Source organism: Notamacropus eugenii, chromosome 5 (genome assembly GCF_028372415.1).
Source record: "Notamacropus eugenii isolate mMacEug1 chromosome 5, mMacEug1.pri_v2, whole genome shotgun sequence".
Taxonomy (NCBI): domain Eukaryota; kingdom Metazoa; phylum Chordata; class Mammalia; order Diprotodontia; family Macropodidae; genus Notamacropus; species Notamacropus eugenii.
The window spans coordinates 155,638,752-155,664,883 of NC_092876.1; the positions used below are offsets into that span (position 1 = coordinate 155,638,752).

The following is a 26,132-nucleotide window of genomic DNA, read 5'->3' on the forward strand; positions in this document are numbered from 1 at the left end:
ATTATTTAAAAATTTTAAGCAGAAAACAATTTCTTTGGTTTTAAAAACATTTTTCACTTGAGTAAAATAGTTGTTTGCCAGGCCACAGTGACTATGATTTTTTTCTCTCAAACATTCTCCTTTTCTAACCTATTCCCCAACTATGCATATGAAATTCATAACACACTGAGACCTAGAAAGGACCTTAGAAAGAGATCTTCTGGTCTAAAGAACCTCATTTTTCAGAAACTGAGACCTAAAGTAGTTCAGTAACTTGCCTAAGTTCACATAGGTCAGAAGAAGCAGAACCATGATTTAAATGCAGGCCCTCTGACTCCTAGATCCACTATGTCTTTTTGTTGCTCATAATTTCTCTGAAATACAGATGCTTTGGCAATTCAAACAAGTCTTCTTTGTCATCTGACAAGTTCTTTGTCAGTTCTAACTATTAAGGGTTGAATGTATGTACAGCTTGCTTTTTGAGAAAGTTCACGGTTTAAATAGTTTGTTAGAAAGTAGTTCTACATGATTGTGTATGTGTGTATACATGTACACGTACACACACACACACACACACACACACACACACACACACAAATATAACCTGAATCAGAATTCTTGCTGCTTTGGGTAGGGGGAAGGGGAGGAGGGAGGGAGAAAAATCTGGAACTCAAAATTTTACAAAAATGTATCTTTATATGAAACTGGAAAAAAAATAAAAAAGTAAAATACTATTAAGGAAAAAAGAAAATTCTATTGAATAAAAACCCCATTTAGTTATAACATGGTATTAATAGAGAATCTTACATTCTGCAAATTGAATTGCAACTGCTGCTTGTAGGGTGCAAATTCCTGAGCCAGTTCATATCCTTCATGGTAAAAGGTGAATAATCCCTGAAGGAAGGACAAAAGCTGCAAAGGACAAAAAAGAAAGGTATTATGAGAACACTGAAAATATGAATGGCTAAAATGCCCCAACCTGAGACCCAAAGATTCTAATGTTAAGTGTAAACTCTAGGAGGATGAAGACCAAAAGAAAGGTCCTGTATATACCAAAAGTATTTATAGCAGTACTTTGTGTAAAAATGAGCAGCCAAGTAGATGTCCATTAATTAGGGAATAGCTAATCCAATTAGGGTCCATGGATGTTACACTACACTAAGAAATGATGCCTATGAAGAATTCATAGAAGCATGGGAAGAAATACATGAATTGTTCCAAAGCAAAGTAAGCAAAAAGAAGAAAACTGCATACACGATGACAACAATGTAAACAAATGAAAAGAATAATAAAACAATCCAAACTGAATGTGTTCAGCCGTCAATAAGCAATCAGTAAGTGCTTACTGTGTGAAATTATAACAAGCAAGTTTGGGCAAAGATAATGAGAAGGGATTTTACTACTTGGGGTTTTTTTGTTGCTGTTTTTTAAACAGAAATAGGGGACCTTGGATAGGAAGCACTATATATAATGTACATGTATTAGTTAGTTTTGCTAAACTGAGCTGGAGGAGGAAGGATAATTGAGAAACGTGATATAAAAGCAAAATACATCAATTTTCTTTTTAAAAGAAAATGTCTTGCAAAGTGTCACAGGTTAAGTGAAAAAGCAAATGGTCATCCTGCCAATTCCCTTGTGTCAATGGAAGATTGTCTCCTAACATGGGAGATGACCTGATTATGAAAGTGATTTTCATCCCCTTTTCAACCCTTAGTGCCTCGGCACTAGGAGTGATTATGATCATGATACTCATAAGATAACTACTCTTCCCTGAAGCTAAATGCCCACTTATGTTAAAGCACACTCCCAAACAATAAGCATATTTTAGGATTCCTGTCTTATGTAACATTGGTTTAGATGTTCATTCTGCCTGAAAACAAAGAAAACATATTCACGCACTCTTTAAGTCTGGCCAAACTGACTTTCATGTAGTACCTCTACTTGAGACATTCAATAGTCTGTGTCTCTTTACAATTTTTGCCCCATGCCAAATCAAACTCTTTCCATCTTCACTATGACAATCCCTAATTTCTTTCAACACGTAGTTAAAACATGATCTTCCCAATGAAGTCTCTCCACATTCGCTTCATAACTGCTAGTGCCTTCTCCCTACCCTCCCCCCTCAAATTACCTGGAAATTATCTTATACATATTTTGCAGGAGAGACAGTGTGGTATAATGGCTATAGATCTGGCCTTGAAACCAGGAAGACTTGGGTTCAAATACTGCCTCCAACACATACTGGTTATATGACACGAAGCAAGTTAATTAGCTTTTCTGTGTTCTAGATAGTTCTCTAGAAAAACTGTAAATTGCAAAGAAGATATGAACCTGCCATGGTAGCAGGTGCTTCCTTACTCTACAGTTACCTATACTAATGAAATCACAAGTCCAGTCCCTGTCTCTATCCTATATTGTATCTATATTTCTATGTGTACATGTTGCCTCCCTCTATAAAATGTAAGTTCTTGAGGGATGAGATTGTTTGATTCTTTGTATTCCCAGATTACTGTGTTGGTTGGTATACAATAGGTGCTTAATAAGTGTTTGTTGATTGTTAATACCTACTATGCTGCATGAACTGAGCTAAATGCAAAAATACTGTAATTTAGTTGGTAATTTCTATCTGTGATGTTGTTAGTGGGTTAACTACTTCCTCTATAATAAAGAATACAAAGAAAAGAGAATAGTGTCTGCCCCCAAGGAGCTTATAATCTGTTAGGTAAAAACCAACATGTACACATAGGAGTACATGCAAGATTTGTATAAAAATGACATTAGAGAAGGGGAGAAGGAAAAAAAAAATTAAAACTAAGGGCAGGCTGTTAACAACAGAACAGGAATTCAGGGGGCATAATGGCAGATAAGGAAAGAAGAGCATACAGACATTGGAAAGGTAGGCTGACATAGACAGGTAAAAAGGAGCGGAGAGGTAAGAAAGGAAGAAGAGATGCTAAAAGATACTAAATAGAAACATGGGGTAGTAGATTGGTGTACTCTTCATAGCACCAAAGAAGTGGAAAGTGCAGGTGGAGAACGTGCACTCAACCTGGTTTCCCTTCACTCAAATGGAAAAGACATAGCCAATCAATGAAGAAACTAATTTGACCCACTGAAATGCAAGATGTTCTTTGGAGGATTCATAGTAAAATGTGCAAAAGAATAATACAGAAAGAGGAGGTTGTAAATGTAAGCAAAGTGGGATTTTTTTCTTGGAGTTCAGTGTCCTAGGCTCATGTTAAATTGCAAACATCTGAAGGATCAATCTCAAACCCTGGTAATTCACAGCTGGGCTGAGTCACATAGGTTTTTGTGCCTTTTATCTCTGAGTCTATTAGTTGAAAGTGCGTAAATATAGGCTGAGGTGAGATATTGCCTTGTGGGCTTGCTAATGGAAGGACAGTTAGCCATTATTAAGGAGCCCCTGGCTGTGAATGTAAATTACTCATCAAGGCTTGGAGAGGAGACCTCTGATACCAACCCTTGTGAGAACACTAGAACAGTGGACTAGAATGAAATACTAAAAGAGCTGGGGGAGGGCAAGCTGTCCCAGAGTTGGGGTGATGTGGGCCAGAGACAGAGGCTGGGAGCTGGAGCCCCTGAAGTCTGCTGTGCCTGGACTCAGGCAGGAGCAAGGGAGAGCTTGGAATGTAGCAGTCCTGTTCCCTGTGAGGTGGAACATGGAGCAGGAGCTGAGAACTGCCTGTATGTGAACCCAGGCTCTGTCACCCAGCCACCTCTTAGGACTTGGAAGTGGGAACTGGAGCAGTGCTAAGAGCTTGGATTCTGGCTCCTTCGAGCATGTGTGCACTTGAGAGTGCCAGGTGGCGGCCTGTAACACCCCCAAGAGGACTTTACTTGGACACTCTGTTTTCAGTCCACTGTGACCTAAGGGTGGCATGTATTGTGTTCTCTGCTAGACCTGGGGATATGCTGTGTTAGGGAAGACCCTAGCCTGAGATTCCCTGATTGTATAAACAGATATAAGGTGCAGTCTATGCTATGTTACATAATTTTGTGTCCATTTAAAATTCTGTCCTGGGTCCTCTTCTCTTCTCCCTCTATACTCATTTTAATTAAGCAAATAAGTACCTACTGTATGCACCACACTTCCTGATCAACTCAGTTTCTCAGATACTTTATTTTCCTTTAAGGTTCAATTCAGAGAGGCAAAATATGAAGATATTTTCTCACTTCTTTAATCTTACTACAATACTTTACATGAACTCCTCTTCTTGCGCTATCATTCCCTATCCTATACCCCCAAACCCATAATACAGAGATTCTTAACTGGACCACCATAAATTACAGGGGGTCCTTGAATTTGAATGGAGAAAAAAATTACACCTTTATTTTCATTAACATCAAACTGAAAGTTAGGATTTCCTTCGATTATGAATGCAAGCAGCAAACATCATTCTGAGAAGTGATTATATGCTCTGCCAGAATGTAGAAGAGGTCCATGACATACAATAAGACTAAGAACCTTTTCCCTAGCAGAATGCAAGGTCTTCCAGCGGAGGGACAGTTTTCTAATCTGTCTATCTCTGGTGCCAAACATAGTACATGTCCTCAAGGAATTTACATAGGATGGGGGAAGGGAGTAAAGGCATCTGCCTTGTACATATTTATGAGATAAATGAAACTTGAATCAGTTTTCATATACAGAACGTATCCTGTCATTCTTGTTGGGGAAAATAACAAGCCTAAAGCTTCAACTGGTAGATACACTATAATTTATAACAAATATAGATTCTACTTTTAAGTACAAAAATAATTCTGCTTTTTTCTTCTTGGAGTTGTCAATTATTCAAAAAGTATTTTGGTCCTCAGTGGGGAAATAGTTTTAACTGCTTATTTAGTTTCTTTAAAAGTTTTTTTATTTTTATTGATGGTTTTTCTCCTCTTGTCTAACTCTTAAAGAACTATAACTACCCAAAATCAGGGGAAATTGCATTAATTCCTTATGAATAATATGTAATGGGTTGTATTCCATTACGAATTTTGCCTCACTCAATGCATGTAAGTTTATAGCTACTACTGAACATCGGATATAATACCATTAAGATAACATTCCTTTTTAGCCATATAGGTTTGTCAAAACACACACACACATGCACGACCCATGTATTCTGCCTAGAGGCATAAGTTGTAGCCTATATAAATCAAACTGTTGCTTTAAAATGTAATTTGATTTAAAGAAACTCATGTAATAAACATAAAACTATGTAGAGGGATAAAAAATAAAACCAAAGCATACATCCAATATGTGCTTACTAGGGATCCTACTGAAATATTCTTTGAAGTTTTCTGAAGTTCCAATACACAATTCCCCGGTCCATCTAAGAATACAGTCAGAGATATTACTATAGTGTCTTTTGAGGCAGAAATGAAAATATTAGAGAATGTTTTGAGGAAAACCTAGAAAAAATCTTTTCATCAAAACACCAAATGTCCTGAGACCCAAAATTTCTTTTCATTTGAGAGCTGAATAGAAGAAGGTAAGATAATATTGTAGCAGTGGAAGCTTTAAAGGAAAAAACACTAAAAATTCTCAATAATGGTACAATAATACCATCCTTTGTTTCTCTAGATTTTGATCCTTTATAACACATTAGAGTTTGTCAGATGCTGATATATTTTTCAGAAAGAAGATGATAGTCTAGAACAAATGATTTCTTATTTTCTTCCAGTACCCTTGGGATTCTGTTTCTGAGACCCACCTAGAATGTCCAGGTTGTGTACCTTGGCCAATGGCTCTATACTGAGCCTCGTAAAATAATTATTAAAGAATTTCAATGGGAATTTCTTTAAACACATTCTCCCATATGTCTTGACTTTAAAAGTACATCCTAAGAAAGACAGGACTTTAAGCACTTATTTGCTGTGTGACTGTGGGTAAATCCCTCAAAGGCTTTCAGTTTCTGTATAAAATGGAGAAAATAATAATAGCACCTACCTCATAGGGCTGTTGTAAGGATCACATGGATTCACATATTTAAAGCATTTTGCAAACATTACAGCACTATATAAATGCTTATATTATTATGATATAATAATATATATTATTATATAACATATAATAATAATATACATTATTACCACTATTGTTATTTCTGTCATTCATCTCTTCATTTTAATAAATAACAGAAAAAACTATAGTTTGTATTTCAACTTGGGACAAAATTTAATTTTTAAATCAAATCTATATAGAAGGCCTGACCTGAGAGTTTAATTCAATTCAAAAGAAAATTCTCATGCTGCAGAACATGTGTTAGTGCGGTTTATCAGTTTTCTCATTAACAGGGTTCATCAAAATAAGTGCCACAAGATGGCAGCAAAGTAAAACATTTAGGAGCTCACTTTGTCCTTCACTGATGGGACTGAGGGATGATCTTTGCATTGACATTATCCAAAACAAAGCTCATAATATCTCTTAAATTACTACAAGACTATGGCCTATAATTCTGCCCCCCCCCCCCCAAAAAAAAGAGTGACTTGCCAATTTTCCCATTCAGATTAGAAGCCCTTAACACATCACATTACAATGTGAAATGGAAAGATCAAGTACGCAGCTAGGTGACTCAGTGCACAGAGCACGAAACCTGGAGTTAGGAAGAACTTTGTTCAGGTAAGACCTCTGACACCTACTAGCTGTGTGATTTTGAAGAAGTCAATTAATCTCTGTCTGCTTCATCTATAAAATCAAGAAAATAACACCTAGCTCACAGGACTGTTGTGAAGATAAGAAGGACATGGTATTTTAAAAAAGCCTTACACACCTTAAAGTGCTGTATAAATGCCAGCTATTATTATCAGTTTCAACTTTTATCTAATGTCATAATTAGAGACTAATTTAATACATATATATTAAGGACCTATGATGTGTAAGGTACAGTGGTAGATTTTTTTGGTGGGGGGAGAGGGTATCCAGCAAAAGTCCCTCTACCATTACAAATCTATAATTACTTTCTAATTTATAATCATGAGAGATGGTTAAGCCACAGAGTACAATAAACTACCTCTAGGATAAATCGGAAAAAAAACAACAAAAAGAAGGCACTAGAATTAAAAAGGTTTAATTCCTTAAATCACTAAGTCAGATCACATCTCCCATCATTACGCCACAAACTTCCAGTTACCAGTTAACAACCAGGTATAATCTGTGAGTTTAAAAACTGCCTCAAACATGGCTTAGGTTTACATGGCTCTCACAACTTTCCAGACTAAATCTGTCATATTGGGCAGATGAAGAGGGTATAGCAGCAACTCGCCAGACAATGATAGCAATTACTTCTAGAAACTGACAAATGTATAAGCAACCAGCTAAAATGCTAGTTCTCCATGAATCTTATAATGTAGTACTGGCATGTTTTACCCACTGTCTATAACTGCTGGTTTTCTTGAACTTAAAATTCTCAATTAAATGGAAAACAAGTTTTTCTTCCCTTTGTAATTATTCTGCTTACCTCTCAAAAAGCAAATTATAAACTGATACATTTATAATAATATTTATACTTATAATTGTATATTATGTCAAACAACTATCGAGAAAGATGTGATATTATTTTGACTGATGCATTCTATGTTCTAAATCAATCCAGATTACTTACTGTTACTTAGATGACATTCCATCTCCTTCCTTTATAGGCTGTCCCTAAATACTCATGCTCTCTCCATCCCACTCTTAAAACCTTGGCTCCCTTCAAGGTTTATCTATAATGCTTCTTCCTCAACAAGGTCTTTCTTGATGCATCCAGTTAGTATTCTCTCAACTAAATAATTTTTGTTTATCTAATATGTATTGTAATAATATATTATCTATATCTTTCTGCATACATGCTTTTCTCTACCATATTACCTCTCACTCTGGAAGGTAGGTTACTAGATAGCAGGTCCTATATCCTTTTAATTTTATATCCCTAGTACTTAGCACAGTACTAGGTATATTGCAAATGAGTAACAAATGCTTATTGGGTGGAATTGAATTCATAAAGATAACCTCTAAAATACTATAAAATGGAACAACAGCTGTCAAACTGATTCCATGGGCAATTTCATTTAGCATTTATCCTGTGTCTCTAAATAAACTTTGGTGTTCTAGAAGATCTTGTCTTCTGACAGCTTATGTTTTAAGATAACTCATATACTGATACATTCATTCATTCATAACATTTGCAACCATCTCAAATAAGCAACTGTAACTATTACCTAGGCAGATACATAAGGATGATGAAAACAGTTTCTGATCTATAGCTTGAGGTACATAAAAAAAAAAAAAGATGATGAAATAGCTACTACCTGGCAGATGCTCATATTTTAAACTGCATGGATATTTTTAATAGTTTGTAGGCTAGAATAATTTAAGATGGCAAAGTACTCACTTCAGTCACTCTTAAGTGTATGGGGAAAAATCTGGGGGCAAGGTAGAGAGGATCTAGGGGCTTTGTAGGAAAAACCTATTGAGTGAACAGTAGGAAAGTTAAAGAGCAATGGAGTGCAACACATCACAGAGGAAATGGGATAAATATAATGACATTAAAAGCAGACTGGGTAAGGAAGGAAATAATCAGGTCATCTAGCATCAAAGGATCAACGCTTAAGTCCCTAAACTGAACTCTGTAGGGACTCAATTCTTTTTTTATTTTTGGAACAGCAGCAAACTCAGTTGACAAAAAAACTAATTAAGAGGTTGGAAAATGGATGTGAATAATTCAGAAAGGCAGCAAAGTATAAGATAAAACCCAGTGAACTGAGAGCCCTAAGATTATGGAGTGGTATGGTAGAAAAATAAAGCACATACTGGGGAAAAGGAGATCTGGGTCCTTATCCCAGTTCTCTCACTAACTAGTTGTGTGATCTCAGACAAATCACTTAATCTTTTTTGGGCCTCATCCTCCCTCTCTGTAAAATGAGAGAGCAAGAAACAATACTTTGGGAGCCAAGATGGCGGAGTAGAAAGACGCACATACGCTTAGCTCCGAACCCACAACCCATAGAACGGCTACAGGGAAGTAACTCATGGCAAATTCTGCACCCAGAGGCCATGGAACATTGGAGCGAGGGAGATTTCTGTTCCAGAGAGACCTGCAAACCTCTCTCGGGGGGTCCTTCGTGCTGCGGACTGGGCACCGGGACTGGGAGCTGAGTGCAGCCTCGCCGCGGCCGCGGCACCGAGAGGAAAAGATCCGAGCGGGCTTCAGGGACAGGATCTCCAGCGGCCACGCAGGTCCCTCCACCCACAGAGGGACCTGCAAACCTCTCGCAAAAGGTCCGTCGCGCTACAGACGCGGAGCCCAGCCCAGACCTGCCGCGACCGCAGCACCAAGAGATACGGATCCGAGCAGGCTTCAGGGACGGGATCTCCAGCAGCCGCACAAGTCCCTTCACCCACAGGTGACGGGGGTCGGTGAGAGAGTCTCTTTGGTGGGTTGAGAGGGGAGTGGGGTGCCCCCATAACTCAGGCCCCCCCGGGAGGCAGAAGCTGAGAGGCGGCTGCAGACCAGGGCTCCCCAAGGGGGCAGGAGCCTGGATCCATTGTGGAAGGTCTGTGCATAAACCCCCTGAGGGAACTGAGCCTGAGAGGCGGCCCTGCCCGGACCTCAGCACCTGAACTTAATCTTACACTGAATAGCAGCCCTGCCCCTGCCAAAAGCCCTAAGGCTGGAAGCAGCATTTGAATCTCAGTCCCCAAACGCTGGCTGGGAGGATCAGGAGGTGAGGTGGGTGTGAGGAGAATATTCAGAGCTCAAGTCACTGGCTGGGAAAATGCCCAGAAAAGGGAAAAGAAATAAGACTATAGAAGGTTACTTTCTTGGTGAACAGGCATTTCCTCCCTTCCTTTCTGATGAGGAAGAACAATGCTTACCATCAGGCAAAGACACAGAAATCAAGGCTTCTGTGTCCCAGCCCACCCAATGGGCTCAGGCCATGGAAGAGCTCAAAAAGAATTTTGAAAATCAAGTTAGAGAGGTAGAGGAAAAGCTGGGAAGAGAAATGAGAGACATGAAGTCAAAGCATGAACAGCACATCAGCTCCCTGCTAAAGGAGACCCAAAAAAATGTTGAAGAAAATAACACCTTGAAAACTAGCCTAACTCAATTGGCAAAAGAGGTTCAAAAAGCCAATGAGGAGAAGAATGCTTTCAAAAGCAGAATTAGCCAAATGGAAAAGGAGATTCAAAAGCTCACTGAAGAAAATAGTTCTTTCAAAATTAGAATGGCACAGATGGAAGCTAAGGACTTTATGAGAAAGCAAGAAATCACAGAACAAAGCAAGAAGAATGGAAAAATGGAAGATAATGTGAAATATCTCATTGGAAAAACAACAGACCTGGAAAATAGATCCAGGAGAGACAATTTAAAAATTATGGGACTACCTGAAAGCCATGATCAAAAGAAGAGCCTAGACATCATCTTTCATGAAGTTATCAAGGAAAACTGCCCTGAGATTCTAGAACCAGAGGGCAAGATAAATATTCAAGGAATCCACAGAACACCGCCTGAAAGAGATCCAAAAAGAGAAACTCCTAGGAACATTGTGGCCAAATTCCAGAGTTCCCAGGTCAAGGAGAAAATATTACAAGCAGCTAGAAAGAAACAATTCAAGTATTGTGGAAATACAATCAGGATAACACAAGATCTAGCAGCTTCTACATTAAGGGATCGAAGGGCATGGAATAGGATATTCTAGAAGTCAAAGGAACTAGGACTAAAACCAAGAATCACCTACCCAGCAAAACTGAGTATAATACTTCAGGGGAAAAATTGGTCTTTCAATGAAATAGAGGATTTTCAAGTATTCTTGATGAAAAGACCAGAGCTGAAAAGAAAATTTGACTTTCAAACACAAGAATGAAGAGAACCATGAAAAGGTGAACAGCAAAGAGAAGTCATAAGGGACTTACTAAAGTTGAACTGTTTACATTCCTACATGGAAAGACAATATTTGTAACTCTTGAAACATTTCAGTATCTGGGTACTGTGTGGGATTACACACACACACATGCACACACGCACATATACATAGAGACAGAGTGCACAGAGTGAATTGAAGAGGATGGGATCATATCTTTAAAAAAAAATGAAATCAAGCAGTTAGAGAGAAATATATTGGGAGGAGAAAGGGAGAAACTGAATGGAGCAAATTATCTCTCATAAAAGAGGCAAGCAAAAGACTCATTAGTGGAGGGATAAAGAGGGGAGGTGAGAGAAAAACATGAAGTCTACTCTCATCACATTCCACTAAAGGAAAGAATAAAGTGCACACTCATTTTGGTAGGAAAACCTATCTCACAATACAGGAAAGTGGGGGATAAGGGGACAAGCAGGGTGGGGGGGATGATAGAGGGGAGGGCATGGGGAGTAGAATGCAATCCGAGGTCGACACTCATGGGGAGGGATAGGATCAAAAGAGAATAGAAGTAATGGGGGACAGGATAGGATGGAGGGAAATATAGTTAGTCTTATACAACACAACTATTATGGAAGTCATTTGCAAAACTACACAGATTTGGCCTATATTGAATTGCTTGCCTTCCAAAGGAAAGGGGTGGAGAGGGAGGGAGGTAAAGAAGTTGGAACTCAAAGTGTTAGGATCAACTGTCGAGTAATGTTCTTGCCACTAGGAAATAAGAAATACAGGTAAAGGGGTATAGAAAGCTATCTGGCCCTACAGGACAAAAGAGAAGACGGAGACAAGGGCAGAGAAGGATGATAGAAGAGAGAGCAGATTGGTCATAGGGGCAATTAGAATGCTTGGTGTTTGGGGGGGGGGAGGGGATAAAAGGGGAGAAAATTTGTAACCCAAAATTTTGTGAAAATGAATGTTAAAAGTTAAATAAATAAATTTAATTAATTAAAAGAAACAGTACTTGAACTCTAAAGATCATTACATTTCTGACAGCCTACGCTGCTATGTTTTGCCAAGCCAAAAGTCAGAAATGGTGGTGAGGAGTCAAGTATAATCAGTTATATCAAGGAAACCAAAAGAACAAAGGAGTAAAGGTTCAAGAAAAATCATAGAAAAATGACAGAATCTTTGAGAAGATCTGTTCAGCAGAATTAGGAAAGAAAAGATAAATTCCAAACTAACAATCTGAGGTTGAATGCCATTGCTAAGGAGTAGCAGCAGTGATGGAGAAAGTGATCAAACCATACTAGTTAAGTGCAGCCCAAATTTAAACTATCTAATCTCAAGTGGGCCCTCCCTACAGCAAGGAAGTCCTTTTCCACAATAACTGTCCCAAACTTTCTCTTTTCCCTTCAATACTCTCATACCATACCACATCACAGCCCATCATCACCTTGTCAGAAGAGACGGTTATTACTTCTATTGTATTAGGAAGTGCTATGAATTCCCTCTTTGCCCTTAACTTACATTTCAAATATCCATGATATCACCCATTTTCTCATCTTTTACTTCAATCTCTGATGAAATGGTGATTCTTCTTTCCACCAAGGCCAACCACCCTTCCTGTACTACTGATCCCATCCTCTTCCACCTCTTCTGACAGATAGCCCTGCAATTGTTTCACCTTGTCTTACCTGCACAAAAGCCTTGTTTCCCCCTTTTCATTTTAGGTGATACAAGCTATGTCTAACAGGATGAGTAAGCATACATGGATTGCCATATGCAGCACTAATCTTATTACATGATATTTCCCCAAAATCTCATTCTTCTTCCAAACTTCCCTTTTTTATTTGGGGCATCACCATATTTTTGCTAACCAAGTTAAAAACTTTGGTGTCATCTTCACATCACTCTTTCACCCCACTTAATGAATCAGTTTCCAATTCTTGTCATTTCTACCTCCATAAACATCTCTGACATCTGTCCACATCTCTATTCACAAAACCACTACCTTAATCATCACCTTTTGCCTAGATCATTGCAACAGCTTCCTAATTGGCCTTCCACCCTCAAGTCCAATGTATCTTCCACACTGTTGTCAAAATCATTTTCCCATTCTCCCTCATCTCACATACTGAATCAGGTGCAATTACTGTCATTTTTATCTCCACAACATCTCTTGAACTCTGTTTCTTCTCTACTCACATAACATCTACTCTGGTTCAATCCTCATCAAAATTCTTATCTGTATTACTTCATAATTATTCTCCCTGCCTCAAGTCATTCCCCTACCCAATAGATCTTCTACACAACTGCCATGTGGGTTTTCCTAAAACACAGGACTGGCCATGTCAATTCCCTATTTAGCAAACACTAGTTGTTCTCTATAGACTCATGGATGAAAGGTTTGATCTTTACCTACTCTTTTAAAATCTATATTTTTCTGTAAGTTCTAAAATGTACCTTCTTTAAATTAGTACAATTATAGATATACTTAATTTCTAAAATAAGTAAATATACATGTTTGCAGCAAGTGCTTAATAAATTTATTACTGATGGGATGCATGATCAAAAAGAGCTTAATACACTTTAGATTACAACACTGTATGTAAGGTGAATTTTAGTACAAGTAAGGTGGATTTTAGCGTGTGTAAAGTGAATCTTTGTTATTTCTTAGAGTTCAGTTCCCTAGGATCCACAGCCATAACAATCTCTTGTTCCCAGATATTAGATACCAGTTCCTCCAATTATGGTTCAAAACATCTCCACCACACTTGCACAGCATTATATAATTATAAATAATATAAACATCCCCTGTGGCCGTGCAGTGAGATACAGGGATGAGGTGATGTAAACTTGTGAGGCTATTGCTGGCAATATAACTTCTTTGTCTCTTGCCATATAAAGCAGGTGGGCAATGGGCAGTGAATGGGGAACCTTAGGGTTGAATGCACAAGCTGGAATGCTGGCGGGAGTATAAGGGGAAACCTTAGGGTTGAATGTACAAATGCTGTGCGTTCCTTGCTTGGCCCCCATCAAGGCTTGGGGGGAATCTGTGTTTGCTTCAACTGGCCTCCATTGAGGCTTGAGGGAATTTATGGGGAAGCATAAATTGTGCCTGTCTCAACTGACCCCATGGAGATATAGTTGCCCCACCCTTCTCGATGGCTCCTTCAAGAAGGGTGATTAGAGAATGCGATAAAGAGTTTGTGCTCTCCTTATCAGCAATCCTCTTCTGAGAAAACTAGACTAGAATGAAGTGAGGTTATTAAACTCCTTCTTAGTGTCTTTCCTGTCTGATCAGATCAAGGGTGAACCTGTGCTAGAGTCCTCCTGCGTGCTGTGTTTATCTGTCTTACACACACTCAAGCTGTTACAGCTGAGGTCTTCTCTTCTTTAGCATTATAATTTCTTTAAGACAAGGAAACAGAAATATAGACATCTTGAAGCAGAAGATGATTTTTAATTCATTTCACTTCAAGTCTTTATAGCTATTTAGTGGCAAGCAGATCATGCTCTGTATTTATTCATTTCTCCCACAAAAGTCCCTGACCATATTAACTCAGTCGGTGAATCTAAAAGTAGATGACCCAAATTTGTGAGTCTTGGCACCATACCAGGTACTAGTAAATGTTTTTTTGCTGTTCCATTAAAATATAATAAATAGGACAAATGTGAACATGGTTTTAAAGAAGGGAATAAAACATATGACCTAAGAACTCTGAAATGAAAATAATGATTTTAAAACTACTTGATTATAAAGATTATTCATTAAAAATACTCATTAACTTCAGTATAATCAAATTGTTTGCCTTCTCATGGAAGGGGGAAGGAAGGGAGGAAGGGAGAGAATATAGAACTCAAATTTTTTTAAAAAGATTAAAAAAAAATTTTTTTTTAATTTTACATGTAATTGAGAAATATTTAATGAAATAAAAATACACCAAGGAAAAAGCATACTCATTAAATTTCTATTAAAAGTACAATTTTCCTTTCTTTCCCAAATGCTTACAACTCCATTTTTTTTCTTATGAGAGTCAAAATTTAGATAAATTCAATGTTATTTTAATATTATTCTCTTAAGTTTGTTTGTGGAATAATAGGGAAAAACTTCATTAGAATAGAAAGAACTGTCACTTTGTTTTAATTGAAGGAATACATAGTTATCTGAAACAGATGTTGTTTATCTGAAAGTAAAAAACATATTTCTTATTCAAAGTAGTGTCCCTTCATAATATATCATCCCTGAAACTGACAGTCTCATCAACATGTAAGTACATGTGTCATTCATATTTTTTATTTCTTAACATTACTTATCACTTGTAAACAAAAGAACCTCTGCTCCAAGGTCAACTAAGACAGGTCAAAGATTTTTCCAGTGTATCAGCACATGAATTTCTACTTACAAAAGTATCTTGAAAATGTAATATCTAAATGATAATAAAAATAGTATTTTTCTGATATACTATGTTTTCAGATTTATTGTTCCTTAAAGATTTTCTTAAACCCATATAGTCTTTAGTCATTTATATAGAGTAAAGCACTCTATATTTCTTCAAGCTAACTTATTTAGGTTAAGATAGCATTATTTGCATATCTTTCATCATCTCACTGAAAACGGAATATAAAATCCAAGGATAGAGAGAAATTACAAAACTAGAAATGAGACTCAATTGCCAGAAGTCTTCATTTTGGCCAGACACACTAATAGGAAAATCCAGCAGCCTGGACAGGATTTTGAAAGAAAGAATTTAACATCAATTTCAATTATGAAGTCACAAGAAAGGCATGCTTAGACTCAGAAAAACACAGAAGTAAAGGGTTTTAAGATCACTAGCAGGGGAAGAACCAATAAGTGTCCCTATGATATTCATTTCAAAAACTGATTTTGAGGGGAAAGTCCACTGTCATATTTATAAGAAATATTCTTCCTGCTCTAATGAGAAGATGACAGACAGAAGGTTAAGTCACTTAACCTCTCTCAATCTCAATTTCCTCACCTGTACAAGGGGGATAATGCTTAGATTGCCTTTCCTGTTTTTGAAAAGTTGCTTTATAAACTGTAAATCAATGTATTTTTGTGAGTAGTCACAGAATCACAGAATTTCGGATCTATTATCCTAGAATCCCCTCAGTGGCATTCAATTCCAATACACACCTCCAAAATGTGATGGCCAGAAATGAACAAAAATTTCCACAGAGGGTCAGATCAGGTCATTCTTATTCCTGGAAGCAATGTCTCTCTTAATAGAACTCAAGCTTGCATTAGTTTTCTTTTTTCATTGACTATACTGTTGATCCATATTGATCTCACCATAAAAAAAAAATCCTGATTTTTTTTTATCAAACTCTTATCTATTATCAATAAAAACAGAAGCAAACTTTCTCTACACCTCTAATTTTAACTTAATCTGTGTTTCCACACTGTAATGATCTTTCCTTATATGAAGATTACTTTACTCTCCTTATCCAATTCTAAATTATTTAGGGGTTATCTCCTCTTTCCTCCTGGCAATTCTGTTACTTTCTATCACCTCACCAGAAAAAAGGGTGAGTTAATAGCACAGTATAAAACTTGAGTATCTGAAAATAACATTTTAAAAAAATATAATATTATATATTCTATTTTATTTTATATATTATGTTTTATCAAATTTACTATATTTCCCTATTAGTCACTCCTAAAAATATGTGGTACGAGAAGAATATGAACTTAATGCCTGAAATTAAGATTTGTGAATTACACTGCATTTTCTTTATTTATTGCTACTCCTTATCTCACTGAGTTTGAGACAAAATTTCCACTCTATCCTTCTCACTCCATCCATTTTTCCCTCCCTCCCTCCCTCCTACCTTCCTTGTATTCTAAAAACTATACTATACTATATATATATATATATATATACATATATATATATACACACACACATATATATGTATATATATATATATAGTAGGATTGTAAATATGGTAGAAAAATATTACACATAAAGTAAACATGTAGAAGTAACCACTTTATCTAGAATTGGTTTAGAAATCCAACTGACTTCATAGGAGCTATAGAGACTACTAACATAACATCAAACAGCTAGGTTTACACAGTAGGACCAGTTACCCTGGAGTCAGGAAGACATGAGTTCAAATTCAGCCAGAATCCTGCTGGCCTCAGTTTTCTCATCTGTAAGATGAGTAGGAGTAGGAGTAGGAGTAGGAAATGGCAAACCACTCCAGTATCTTTGATAATAAAACCCGAAATGGGGTCATGAAAAGTGGGACACAACTAAGAATGACTAAACAACAACAAAACACTCATAACTGCACATTTTTTATATACATGTGATATGTTACATCATTTTTGCATATATGCATGTGTATATATACATGGATATGTGTGTACACGTGCGCGCGCACACACACACACACACACACACACACACACTGCACAAGCAATCTGCCTTCTATCTAAGCATTTAAAACCCCTCTGTGAAAGTTACATTAGATGACAATTATCCTATTCAATTCAATTCACAGGAATATAGGTATAAAGTTGGAAGGGACCTTGGGTCATTTAGTTCAATCTTCTTATTTTACAGATGGTTAAAAAGAAAACTGAGAGTTTAAGTGACTCACTGAAGGGTGAATAGGCAGTAAGTGACAGAGCCTGATTTCCATTCAATTCAATTAACAACTATTCATCCCTAAGTACACGGGATATCAGAAAAGAAAAACTACACTATACCTGCCCTCAAGGAGTTTTTAATTTTCAAAGATTGCATTTTGGGAAAAATAATAGCTTTCCACTTAAATTGAAATTCTGTACTAAAGAAGGACGTCTGGAACTCTTACCGGTTCAACAAATTCAAATTTTTTCTTTTCTTGAACTTCTTGTATTTTAAAGACATATTCAAGTGATGCCTCATAGAAATTTTGATGTTCTCGGTCAATTTGCGTATCTGCCTGTAAAAGAAAACAGAAAGACACAAATTGGTCATATTCTATAAGGATAAAGGAAATAGCAAAGTATACAGTCAATCAGAATTCATTACATATCTTTACGGTATGGAAAAAACAAAACAAAACAAACCTATGCTTATTACTAAAGGTAAACAAAGATTAAGAGAAAACCTGTGATGTAGCCAATCTGGCTCACTCTCTGTTTCTCACACAGGATCCTTTATCTCCTATCTCTGTACCTCTGAACTGGCCTGTTTTCCAGGCCTGCAATGCATTCCCTACTCACCTCCACCTCAAATGATTCATCTCTCCTTCTTCAACAGAAAGCTAATGCATCACCTTCTACATGAAGCCATTTCTGATCTCCCCAAATGCTAGTACCCTCCTTTCCCTATGAGATATGTATTTTGTCCTTTTTCTCTTTATTTTATGTTGTATATACTTATGTATGTACTTGTCTACCCTATTACAAGGTAAGCTCCTTGTTAATGGGGATTATCATATTTTTTGTATTCATATTCTCAGTGCCTAGTACAGTGCCTGGAACATAGAAGATGCTTAATAAAAGGTTGCTGATTGCTCCTTCTGTGAGAGAAGCTCAAGTGTCCTCAAAGCTTAATATCTGGCAGGAGAAATAAAGCGTAACCATAGATAACTAGATGGAAGGTGAAACTGTAATAAACAAAGAGGTGGTACTTGATTTCCAAGCTTACTTCCAAAGTGGGACAAAGGCAAAATCTATATCTGAAACCCTGAATGATTATGGATCCTGAATGAATCATATTTCAAAAGTGCCATACATTTTTCTTCTGGGATAAAATAAGGGTTTTCTTATACAATTCTAGTGCCTTAGAAAGTATTCTTCGGATAACCACTTTCTATCTTTTATTTATTTGTTTAAGTTACATTTCTTCCTTCTGTCCCCAAACTGATTATCCTCAGATGTCCTTCTGAAAACTACTGGGAACTCCATTTGGTTTAGTAGAGAAACATTACATTCAATCTCTACCTGATTTTAACTGTGCTAAAACTGGTTATTAGCAACTGAGGTTAATGGACATGGATAAAAACCACCATCCCCTGTTGAGGTCTAAGCATTAAGCAACAGCAATGCGGAAAACAAAAACTGAGTCACTTCCTAGGATGCTTTTACAACAAAGGCAAAGTAAAATTAGGTATAAAGATTTGAGCATGAAAATAATCATTTACTATACTTTAAAAATAATTTCTTCATTGAAAACCACAGCACTGAATTATAGAATGCTCTTAAGGACTTTTTTAAATAAATTTTTTCTCATACACTATATATGTGCCAAACACATATACAATTTGGAAAATAAAAGGGAAAATAAATCAGTACCACTACTATCCTTCTAACCCTTCCATCTCTTTCCCCAAATGGTTTATGGGTTGTATTCCATGAAGAAGGAACAGAAGCAACACACTAAAACAAATCAATATTTTTCCTATTCAGCGTAAGTTTTTGATCACCTCAGCAGAGCAGTTATTTATAAGATTGAATCATCAAAACGTAAAGTGGAAACAGATGATATGTGAATAGTTGATACAATATTAGAATCTTTTTCTCTTGTCGTCTAAGTTTTCAATGCTGCATTATATAATATTGCTTTTTGTTCAGACATGACACCACTGTCATTGTCACAGATGAGCACGTTATTTTGTTTTTAAAGACATCTTGTACTAATTCTTTAAGCTCAAATGGGCATTATTTGAAAATCATTTGAGGAAATCATTTCCCACTCAGAAGAGACAGAGAGTTTTTGGATAACTTAGAATAGTAGTGAATCTTGTCAGGATTCCCAGTTACAAAAGATTTCGTCACCTTTGGTCTAGAGCACTGAAATCTGATATACCATATACTCCTTTGAAAGGTCATCCAAGAAGCTACAGTACTTACGGATAGCTCAATTTCTTTTTGGCAGAAGATTAAGACTGGAATTCACTTTGAATCTCCCTTAGACCTAAACATACAGCCATGCACAACACCAGTACATATGTGTTCATACATTAAATCTGGTTCCTTACTTTTTTAAAAAATTAATTCATGTCCCCATCCAACTAAAATATAAGCACCTTGAGATAATAATAATTAATGTTTTCCAGATAATACTTAATTTATACACACATATGCATATATATATAACATATATAATGTATACACACACCCATATAGCTTTAAAATTTACAAAGTAAGCAGCATACATCATATCATTTGGACTTCACAACAACCCTGTGAGGTAAGTACTATGGGTTTTAAGCTCTTTTTATAGATAAAGAAATTGACATTCAAAAAGATTAATTTTTGCCCACAGTCACATAGCTAGTATCCATTCCTAGTGCCCAGGAAATAACAGGAATGCAGTAATAAAAATAATTCATATTTATATAGCAGATTAAGGTTTTTTTTAAATCAGTTTTTATTGATGATGTCTCCTGTTTTTTACCTCATCATAGTTATTTCCATTAGCATCAACCTGTTCCTCCCAGGAGACCTACAATAAATCCTGTACAACAAATGCCTTTCTTTTTGAAGAGGAAGAAATAAAATTCAGTGCAATTTAAATGACAATTTCAGAATTTAAACTCATGTCTCCCTTGACTCAAGTTCCAAAAGTCAAAACCCTGAAAGAAATACTAAATAAAAGCTTATTGCACAAACGCACCTCAGGTCTGAAAGCTGAAGTGACTGAGGTTGGACAAAATTATTAAATTCAAGGTTTATTTATGATACTTAATATATTCCTCAATGCACCCTAAAGGTATGCTTTTTTAAATGTCTCCTTCAGCATCCAAGGCCCTTTTGCGGTAGTGAGCTCAGTAAACAGAATGGCAGCACCAATTATACAGGACAAAGATTTGGGAATCAGGAAGAATTGTTTAAGTGCCTCCTACAGAAGACTGCACACAAATAGCGTCTCTTGGGATTCGGCATCAGCACACTTCTCAGTTCTAGACCAGAAGTCTACACTTGTCTTTTCTTCAATTCTGCCTTTGTTCTCAATTACCATTCTCTTCCATTTATCTTAAGTTCTTTTCTCAGGGACACAAAGGAAGTACAATTTCTACTTTCTTCTATCCCTAAATAAGCACATAACCCCTTTTAAGGGTAAGAATGTTTACTTTAAAAAAAGGATGAAAAGAACAATCACTGGAAAATTAACAGAGGACTTATGTATCAATTTTAGACTTCCTTGAAAACGAAAAAAAAGCCAAGGCTACTCTTAACTACCTTTCTTATATTTCTCCACAATTTTTAGTACCAATGCTCTCATATTGCCTCACACCTTACCCCATTCTATAAAGATCAGTAAGTTTATTTCCATCTCAGAAAAAAAAAATTAGTTAACACTTCTGCATGATGCTTCTTTACACAAGAAAAACCATTTCAACAATGTTCCTGATAGAATGGTATTGTGAGGGATATAAACACGAGGTTTCTGGATGCAAAAAGCTACCATCTAATTAGGGATAATGACAGTACTGTGTACTGCATATGATCTGGAAGTCTTTGGACTGTTTTTTGCTAATCTCCTATCTGGGCTACCCAGCAACATCTGCCTTCTTGCTTATGTTCCCAAGGCTGCTAAGTGCTACTGGAGAAAGTCAAACGTTGCTGAAGGGATCCATTTTATATAATCTAAATGGCAGCACAAGAGTCCTTCTATTCATCTCAATAAGCTCCTTATCATATTTCTCATAGTGATTATTCTAAATTTTTCCTACCTTGCTTAAACTCCTAACACCTTTCAATAAATGAACTCAGCTTCCAATTTACCGAGATTGAGGCTGTTTGACCTAAGCTCTTTTAACTCTCCTCAACCATACTCAAAACTTCTCTATGTTCTTCACTAATTTAGGTTCAGTAAGCCCGAGTTCAAATCCCAGTGTTACCACTTATTATATGTGGACACTTTTAGCTGGTCACTTAACCTTTAAACCTCAGCTTAATAATCTGAAAAATGAGGGTGTTCAACTAGACCACTTCTACAGTGATCCTATGATCTCAGAGGAAGGTGTGGCCCACCAAACTTAAATCTTACACCTATGATCTCTGCCACACCATTTTGTCTCCCCAAGCAGTCCTACTCTCTCTTGCATCTTCAATGTTTCCCTCTCTGTCATCTTCCTCTCTTTCTATAAGTATATTGCCCTAACCAAATTTTTTTTTTAAATCACTATTATTCAAATTAGCAAAATGCAAGTATCATCCCATCTTTCTATTTTCTACTGCAACTTTTATAGAGAAAGAAAAGGGTATATATGTCTCTTGCCTCATGAAACTCAGTCATTCTGACTTCTGTATCCAGCACAGGCTTTTAGAGGAGGGGAGGAGGCAATTGGGGTTCAGTGACTCGTTCAGAGTCACACAGCTAGTGAGTATCTGAGGCCAGATTTGAACTGAAGTCCTCCTACTCCAGGACCAGTATTCTATCCACTATGCCACCTAGTTGCCCCAGTATTAAGAGGTCTCCAATGTGCTGCTATTCACCTTGAACCCTCTATAGCTATTCACACTATTGCCTATCTTCTCCTTCCTGTAATCTCCTCTCCTTGAATTCTCATACTACCTCCCATATCCCTTATAAACCTACACATTCCTATGTTTCACTTGCAATGTTTACACAAATCTCCTAAATACAAAGTGCCAACCTATACTTAAGTTATTTACTAGACATTTCCTTCCAGATGTTCTGCCAATATTTTCATATTTAACATGTTGAAAATTATTTTAATCACCCCCCACCTCTCTCCACAAAACTAGATCTTTCTCATGATTTTCCTTTTCAAGTCAACTGTTTGTGTCACTATTTTTTAGTTAACCACACTTAATTTCTTTATTTATCTAGTTCTAAATAAAAATTCTATTAATTCTTCTCTTGGAAAAAGTTATCTTGAATCTTTCCCTTCCTCTTTATCCCCATTTCTATAATCTTGTTTCATTTCCTAATCAACATACAGAGATTACCTCACTATCTTATTACCTCACTTATCTCAGGCACTTTTCCACTCATCCTTCTGGCATATAAGGGCGTACTATCTGGCATATTAGATGACGCTGGGTTATGTTGTCACCTAATTCCTATATTTTCAAGGTCTATCCAATGGCTACAGATAAAGTCTCCCACATTCTCTCTATTAACTTTCTTTTCAATCTCTTACAGTCTGGATTCTGACCTTATTGTTCCACTGAAACCACTCTCTCCACAGTTACTAATGATCTCTTAGTTGCCAGATCCAACAGCCTTTTCCCAACGCACATTCTCCTTGACTTCTCTGCAGTCTCTGGAACAGCTGCTCACTCTCTCTTCCTTTATACTCTCTTCTCTCTCCTGGTTATGAGTTTCCATGGATTTAATTACCATCTCTAGTCTGTGATTCTGAAATTTACCATTCTAGCCCCAATCCCTCTCTGCTGACCTCCAATCTCTCATCTGCAACTGCCTTTTAGAGATTCTGCACACTTCCCTTGAACTCAATATGTCCAAAACCAAACTCATTCTCTTTCCCTTAAACTCTTCCCCTCCCCCTCCTTCTACCTTCCCTATTACTGTAGAGGGCAACACCATCCTCCTAGTCTCCCAGACACCCAACTTAGGAATCATCCTGGTTTCTTCACTATCTTTTACCCACTATATCCAAGCTGCTGCCAAGGCCTGTGAATTTTACCTTTGCGGCATCTCTCAAATATGCCACCTTTTCTCTTTGGTCAACGCTGCCACTCTAGAGCAGGCCTTCATCACCTTGTTGCAGGATAACTGCAACAGTCAGCTGGTATGTCTGCCTGCCTCAGATCTCTTCTAATGAAATCCATCCTTCACCCAGCCAATAAAGTGATATTTCGAAAACTGAAGTCTGGTACACACACGCACATACACAACTACAGTTCCTTCCCATTGCCTCGAGTAGCAGATACAAAATGATATTTGATATTCAAAGCCCTTCATAATCTTGCCCCTTCCTATTTTTCTTGTGTTCTGGAAGACTGGAGACTGTCTCCAACAGGTACTCTTTAATCCAGTGACACTGGATTTCTGGATGGGTCACAAACAAAACACCCCACAGCTCAGCTCCAGGCACTTTCTCTGGCTTTTCCGAATGCCTGGTACACTCTCCCTCTTCTGCTTCAACTACTGTACTCCTTGATTTCCTTAAAGCCCCAACTAAAGTTTCTGGAACTAGGGATAATAAGACATGTAGTTTCTACTTCCCAAGGTTGTAGGTAACATACATAAAGTGCATTACAAACTTTAAAAGTCTATAAATTATCATTATAATTTATTTATATAATTTTACCATTATCATTAGTAAATTTAAAAAGTACTTTGTTTTTTGGAGTTTCCAAAGCAGGCTTGTAAATTTTTATGTTTCCCAGTACCTTTTTTCATGTTTTCAGGCATGGGTAGAAAAGAGAAAGGAGTATTTTTTTTTAAAAAGACACTCAATTTCAAAATTTCACTCATTAAGGGATAGGATTCCTGGTTTTCATCACCAAGAGGGCAAAGGAAAGATGATATTCAACTATGATAATTAAGACAGAGCCAGGAGGGGGCAAGAGAGGAGAGAAAATGGCTAGAAGACAGAAACATGCAGAAATTGGCAATAATGGTGTCTCAAAGAGCAGGAAGGGACTTATAGCTGAGATCAGATACTTCACAAGGATGGACTGTGAATTATATCAAGATAATTCGATTTTTTAATTCCATCTTGGACATAGAGAATCACTTGTTTTACAATGGACAGGTAAATATATACTTGGGGGAGACACAGCAGAAACTACATTGATTTGTCACTTAAATTTATATCCTAACAAAAAGATATATTAATGTTCTATCAGTGATTTTTTTCCTTACTGTGAACATATTGATCTAAGAATTTAGAAATAAGGAAGAGTAGATCCAAAGGAAATCAGTAGTCTAGGTAGTATGGATAGAAAAGACTGGCTCAATTTGTTTCAGAGACTTTTCTTTTGATAAATAGTCAAAGCTTACCTCTTGCAAATGAGACTCCTTTTTCTTTGCTGACAAATTTAAGTGTTTGTCAAGAATAGAATAGTATTTCTCACTCTCTTTGTCAAACTTCTTCTTTCCATCCTGAGGGGGAAAAACACAGGATATAAACTCAGAAGAAAAAAACAGAGATCTAAAATTAAGAATTGAGAAGCTTGATTGTGCAACATAAGAGGGAAAAAGGTTGCTTTTAAAAAATTCTTTATTGCGATCATTTTGACAATTTAAAAGAAAAGGAACTATCGCTTAGTCCATGACAGGGATATAGGATTTCCCATGTAAGAGTTATGAGTGAAAGTAGTTTGGTAAATATTGTTTTCAGATGATTAAACTTCCATGGTCCTACTCTTTGATGTCTCTCAGTAGAGAGAAAGTAAATATAGGTTTGTGAAGACTAGGGCAATGGAGGACAAGTTCTGGCAGATCTAACCATGCTGGAGAGATTCTGAACCAGACTATGTTTGTTTGCTGAAGAACAATCAGACCAAGTATGGAGAGGCTCAGCACCAGCTGTCTAGTCACATGGTGATTTCATGTTTTGGCCATGGGTAATTCATGAAACATAGACTACAAAAAGGTCATTGGTCCAGTGTGGCTCCCTTTTGCCTCTTCAATGACAGTGGCAGAACGGAGGAAAAGATGGCAGACAAACTAGCTTTCAGTTGTTTATCTATAAATATTAACTAGCTCTAAGTATTTTAAACGTGTGACTCGTCCAACAACTGAGTGGACATAACACACCCTACATAAGAATAATTTAGGATTATCAATCTTGGCTTCTATTTATAAATTAAATCAGTAGACAAAAGGAAGTTCCAGCTAAATAAAAAGATGGCTCATAGTCTCTTCGACAACAAGAACCATCATTTCACAAGGTACTTTGTCAACCCAAATTGCTATATTCATGATAAGCATTTGAAAAAAAAGATTAACATGGAAATAATTACAATCCGTATCCCAACAGTTGCAGAGGATGAAGAAGTAGAGAAATTCTCTTTGGAAGAACCTTGAAGTTCAATAATCACATGCCTTAATATTTGCTGAATTCTATACAAAGGTGGATATAGGGCAAGATAGCCCCCAAAATGTTAAAAAGCATGATTCAATAAGAGAGGATAGAGAATATTTGTGCACTAAACACTTACAAACCTCATCTTCATATATCATGAATCTTTTCTTAACAAAGAGTTAAAAAGGCAACAGACATGAAAAACATAAAATGAGAGAGAGGAAAGCAGAGGATGAAAAGAAGGAGAAGGAGGAGAAGAAATTACAGTGCAAAGAGCGCTGGATTTGTACTCAGAAGTCCTATTTTCAAAT

The 26,132-nt window shown here is 36.8% G+C and overlaps 1 protein-coding gene across 3 annotated transcripts in view; it reads right to left on the minus strand.

Moving 5' to 3' along the window:
• The window catches only part of ARHGAP42 (Rho GTPase activating protein 42), a 379,722-nt gene that overhangs the window by 104,679 nt on the left and 248,911 nt on the right, over positions 1–26,132 (minus strand). For all 3 annotated transcript variants that reach the window (XM_072611294.1, XM_072611293.1, XM_072611296.1), the window contains exons 6-8: positions 24,795–24,896; positions 17,677–17,787; positions 787–891 (exon numbers count right to left, since the gene is read on the minus strand). In XM_072611294.1, coding sequence (XP_072467395.1) covers positions 787–891; positions 17,677–17,787; positions 24,795–24,896 — 318 coding nt within the window. The remainder of the gene's footprint in view (positions 1–786; positions 892–17,676; positions 17,788–24,794; positions 24,897–26,132) is intronic.